This window comes from Propithecus coquereli, unplaced genomic scaffold (genome assembly GCF_000956105.1).
Source record: "Propithecus coquereli isolate 6110/MARCELLA unplaced genomic scaffold, Pcoq_1.0 Scaffold72, whole genome shotgun sequence".
Classification (NCBI taxonomy): domain Eukaryota; kingdom Metazoa; phylum Chordata; class Mammalia; order Primates; family Indriidae; genus Propithecus; species Propithecus coquereli.
The window spans coordinates 3,969,914-3,975,068 of NW_012153285.1; the positions used below are offsets into that span (position 1 = coordinate 3,969,914).

General features: G+C 33.0%; 1 protein-coding gene across 2 annotated transcripts in view; it reads left to right on the forward strand.

Annotated features, from left to right (window-relative positions):
- USP15 (ubiquitin specific peptidase 15) overlaps window positions 1-5,155 on the forward strand; it is a 154,743-nt gene that overhangs the window by 77,210 nt on the left and 72,378 nt on the right. For both annotated transcript variants that reach the window (XM_012661567.1, XM_012661568.1), the window contains one exon: window positions 3,629-3,715. In XM_012661567.1, coding sequence (XP_012517021.1) covers window positions 3,629-3,715 — 87 coding nt within the window. The remainder of the gene's footprint in view (window positions 1-3,628; window positions 3,716-5,155) is intronic.

The following is a 5,155-nucleotide window of genomic DNA, read 5'->3' on the forward strand; positions in this document are numbered from 1 at the left end:
CTAAATTCTCATATGTGCTTCTGCGTTTAATTTATTATGATATATTGTTTGTGTTGAAATACATAAAGAAAATTCAACCTCACACAGATATAGTTGAAAAAGGGAGGAGTATTTTCAGTTAATTAATACCACATCAAAAATTGACCAGTGGTGGTTTAAGTCTTAAAGGTTAATTGCAATGTGGAATGTGAAACCATAGCAATGAACTTTTTATACTATTACATTAAAATCTTTAATATGTAACCTCACACATTTTGTTCATTTGTAAAATATTGATTCACTGAATTATGCAGATCTTCCAAATGTCGACACATTTTATTATATGACAACATTTTTCCATCACATATGTTAAAACATCACCAATCTTAAGAGCCTAAGTTTCGGGAAGCTCACGGTGGCAGAGTCATTTTCCAAGATGCTAATTTTTGTTTGAAAGCTTGAATTTTCTCATTAACAACACTTTGAGTTGTTTTCCTTAAAGTGAAAGGCTCCCTTCATTCATTTTTGAGAAAATACCTGCTAGGCAGCCAAGTCTGAATAATCACAGGCAATTATTTTTAACTGGAAAAGAGGGAAAAGAGTGGTGTCATGAAGAGTGACTAGTACCACTTGCAATTCAAATAATTACACAAGTTTTTCTTTGTGGCAGCCATGATACTTTAGTATGTACCAGATATGCTTTATGCAAACTTTCCAGTTTCTCAAAAAATACTTTAAAAAGGAGCAATTAAGGATTAAGATTTAATAAAGTCAATAATTTTTATTTTTCCAATGTGGATATTCTTAAGTGGAACTTTGTTTTCTATGGTGAGATGGTGAAGTAGTTTGCTGTTTTACCCACTGTTGCTTTTGCACTATCAGTGCAAATCTCCATTCAGTGAAAGAGTTCATATAACATTTCTTATTATTATTATGAAAATAGTTTTACCTCACAAATGGACACCTTGAAAGGGTCTCGTACATCCCCGGGGTCCACAGACTATGAGAACTGCTTCCTAAATATCCAAGATATGTTGCTCTTGCCCACTTTACTTTCTTAACTTCAACCCTTATTAATTCTCATCTTTGTTATTTTTATAGTTTCCTAACTGCTCTCCTATCCTTCAGTCTTTTCCTCTTCTTCAAGAATTATCTTTCTAAAATATAAATCTGATTTTATTGATGTTCTATTAAAATCTTTTAGCATGCCTCAGCTGTGGATGAAATCCAAACTGCTTCGTAGAACATAAGAGACATTTTATTATCATCATACCTACCTTACTAACTTCTATTTCTTTCTGTCACTACTTACTTCCCACTCTTTCAGTCTAGCTGAGTTTACTGGTAATTCCCTGAGCACATCAAAGTTTTTTCAGTCCTGTATATTTGCATATGCTATTCTTTGCACCTGGAATACTCTCACTGCTAATTCCCACCTATCCCTCTAACTACACATCATTTGAAAATCACTTCATGTTACTACCCACAAAATTGTATATTAAAATTTGTTATAGCAGTTATATTGTTTTATAGTTATTTTGCTTATGTGCTATTTTTTTTTATTAGATTGTGAGCTGTTTGAGGTCAGGAATTGTTTGTCATTGTATTCCCAGTACTTATTGTGGGTGAGGCATGTAGTAATCATTTAATAAATGTTTGAGTGTTTGAATGAATTCCATAGAAACTCTGAAAGTACAAATTAACTGCATAATATTTCACTTTCTTTTCCTTTTAATGCAATCCTTAGGTAGAGTTGCTAATAAATAAACAAAAAGGCCACAAATGAGCAGGAAAAGACATATATAAAATATATACCATATGTGTATGTATATAATATATGCAGCCATTTTATTGGATAAAGTCATGAATATTTTGTAACTTTTACTATAAGTAAGATTCAAGGGAATGTTTCGGTTTATATGTGTGCTTCTGAAGAGTTACAATGGATTATATTTTGAAAACTTAACTTCCTCAGTTATAATTGATTATAACTCAGTCTCTAACCAATTTAGATTTTCCCCCTAATTTAGAATTCTTAATATGGAGGCAAAAATGCCAGGATACTTCTATATTTTTATTAATATTTCAAAACTAGTGAGAAATATTAGGATTATTAAAATTACTTTTTAAATGTGTTTTCCACATTATTTTGTATTAAAATTTGGGTGATTGTATTTTGTGTTTTAAGCTTAGTATAGTAAAATAAAATCTTGTTAAAGGGACTTCTGTGAGAAAAGCATCTAACTAGAAGTCCCACTTAATGTAATTCATCCCTTCATCAGCAAAAAGAACCTCTTTCAAGGGCCAGGCTTGGTGGCTCATACCTGTAATCCTAGCACTTTGGGACCTGAAGTGGGAAGACTGCTTGAGGCCAGGAGTTCAAGAATAGCCTGAGCAAGAGCAAGACCCCGTCTCTACAAAAAATAAAAAAATTAGCCAGACATGGTAGCCCCAGCTACTGGGAAGGCTGAGACAGGAGAAACACTTGAGCCCAGGAGTTTGAGGTTGCAATGAATGATGACACCACTGTACTTTAGCCCAGGCAACAGAGCGAGACCCTGCCTCCACAAAAAAAAGAACTTCCTTCAAAAGAAAGAAAATTTTTTCCAAGATTTCATAATGTATGAAACTTTGAAAGTTAAATTTTTCTTATATTTAAGAACTTTTGTTAACCACCATTTATTCTTCATAATACATTCTAAATATATATATTTAGATACATCCAAATTATCTAAAAGCAGATCTTGAGGATTATACTTTCCTACCAGACCATTTCATTGTTTATCAGCACCTGGGTAGAAGAAAAAATTAATTTTTAAAAACTAATCACTTTGGGCCTCACTAATTTAGAATTTACTATGACTGAGTACTGGACTAAACTTAGCTTTTTATCTCCCATGACCTAGATGTTGCCTAGTAAAATAAAATTGCTTACAGAATTATAAGGGTAATTAAGTCTTTCAGAGATCTTAAAGTCCTTTAATCATTTCTATATAATGGGTTTATTCTTTATAAATCATGCCTTTAAAGTATATTTGTTGATTAAAAGCCAATAGTAATTGAGATTTCTTCAAAAAGATTCTGAATTAGTGAGGTGGGTATAATATAATCAGACTTATGTCTTTCCCATTTTTCCAGAAAAAACTGAACAAATACTACTTCTTGGGATTATGTTTGGGATTCTCTTATGCTATTCTATCCCCATTGCCTTGAATTTTTAAGAACTGAAAACATACTCTGATCTCTTTCTCGGTGTTGTATTAATTAGAATGCCATGGTACCTACTAAGAAACAAAGTAAAATATTTTAATTCCATTGATTTATGGAAACTGATTGTAAAATATTAGTAATGGTTACCTGGACTCAGAAATGGGTATATTGGGTTAGTAGATTTGTAGAAGTAATAGCAAGTTGCATATTAAATTTGATAAATTTTATTAGAAAAGAGTTCCCTTCTGTATCATTATATTTTATAAGGAAAAATACATTGGAAATTGAAAACCAAAGGATATATAGTGATTTTGCTCATAAATCTGTTTTCCAGCATTCATTTACTACATTGTCATCTGTTAGTTCTTTTCTTTATTTCATAATTAATTTCAAAATTCTTCATTTTTTTATCTAATTTAACATTTTCATATTTTTAAAGGTCCCCAGGTGCATCCAATTTTTCAACTTTACCAAAGATCTCTCCTTCATCTCTATCAAATAATTATAACAACATCAACAACAGAAAGTAAGCACTGAATCTTAAAAACTCTTTGTTTAATTGATCGCCCTACTGTGGTTGCAAAAAATCTCTTGTATCTAAAATTTAGGATAAACGTCTTAATGCATTAAAATTGGTTTTCTTTCAAATTACTGATTAGTTTCTCCATGAGTAACTTAACATGAAAGAAAGCAGTTATAAACTACTTCTTGATTTAATACATATACTATAATAGCTTACTGAAAGAAAGAAAGCACTTTCAGAATTTTACATACAAAACTCTAGTGAAATATAGAAATTTATTAGAACTCAATTTTTTAGGAAGAATGTAAAGTTCAGATGTCATTTTAGGACTAGACATGTAGTCACCCATAATAAAGTCTTTGTTTTGGTTTGGTTTTGTTTAATTTAGAGACAGGGTTTTGCTCTTCATCCAGGCTGAAGTGCAGTGGTGCAATCATAGCTCACTGCAGCCTCGAACTGCTGGGCTCATGCAATCCTCCCTCTTCAGCCTCCTGGGTAGGTAGGACTATCGGTGTACACCACCACACCCAACAAATTTTTTTTTTTTTTTTTTTGGTAGAACCAGGGTCTCACTATGTTGCCCAGGATGGTTTCAAACTCCTGGTCTCAAATAATCCTCCTGCCTCAGCCTCCCAAAGTGCTGGGATTACAGGCATGAGCCACCATGCTCTACCAATGAAGTATTTTTTTAAGGTGTATATCAGTGATTCTCAACTGGAAAGCACACACAGATTTTTATGTTTATGAAAAAGGCAATCACTTTTTCTTAAGTTCAGAGAAACAGTTCCTTTGCACCATGATAAATAAAATTCAGAATCTTGGAATTTATAGAAATTTTATGGTAGTGTGTGCTATATTGCTATAAGAGAAAAGGTTGAAAGTCATTTGGGCTTCACTGTAACATCTGACTCTGGGTATATTACCTTGAAAATTGCCATATTTATTTATTGGAAAAGGTACATGGTGGCTCAAGCTTGTGATCCCAACACTTTGGGAAGCCAAAGTGGGAGGATCGCTGGAGGCCAGAGTTCCAGACCAGCCTGGGCAACATAGCAAGACCCCCGTCTCTACAAAAAAAATTAAAAATTAGCCAAGCATTGTGGCTTGTGCCTGTAGTCCCAGCTACTTGGGAGGCTGAGGCAGGAGGATCCCTGGAGCCCAGGAGTTTGAGATATTTCAGTAAGCTGTGATGCTATGATGACACCACTGCACTCTAGCCTGGGCAACTGAATGAGACCCTGTCTCAAAAAAACAAGGTAAAAAGAAAGCCTTCATTATTTTTGATTAGGCCAATCAAATTATGGGAAGAATTTTGATCTAGAGATGATTATCCTCCTTTTATTTTTTTAATATATACAGTGTGGTTTATGTATTAGATTAACAGTGTTTAAATAGTTAAATATTTGCACTATTTGTTCAGTTCATAAATGGCATCTGATTATC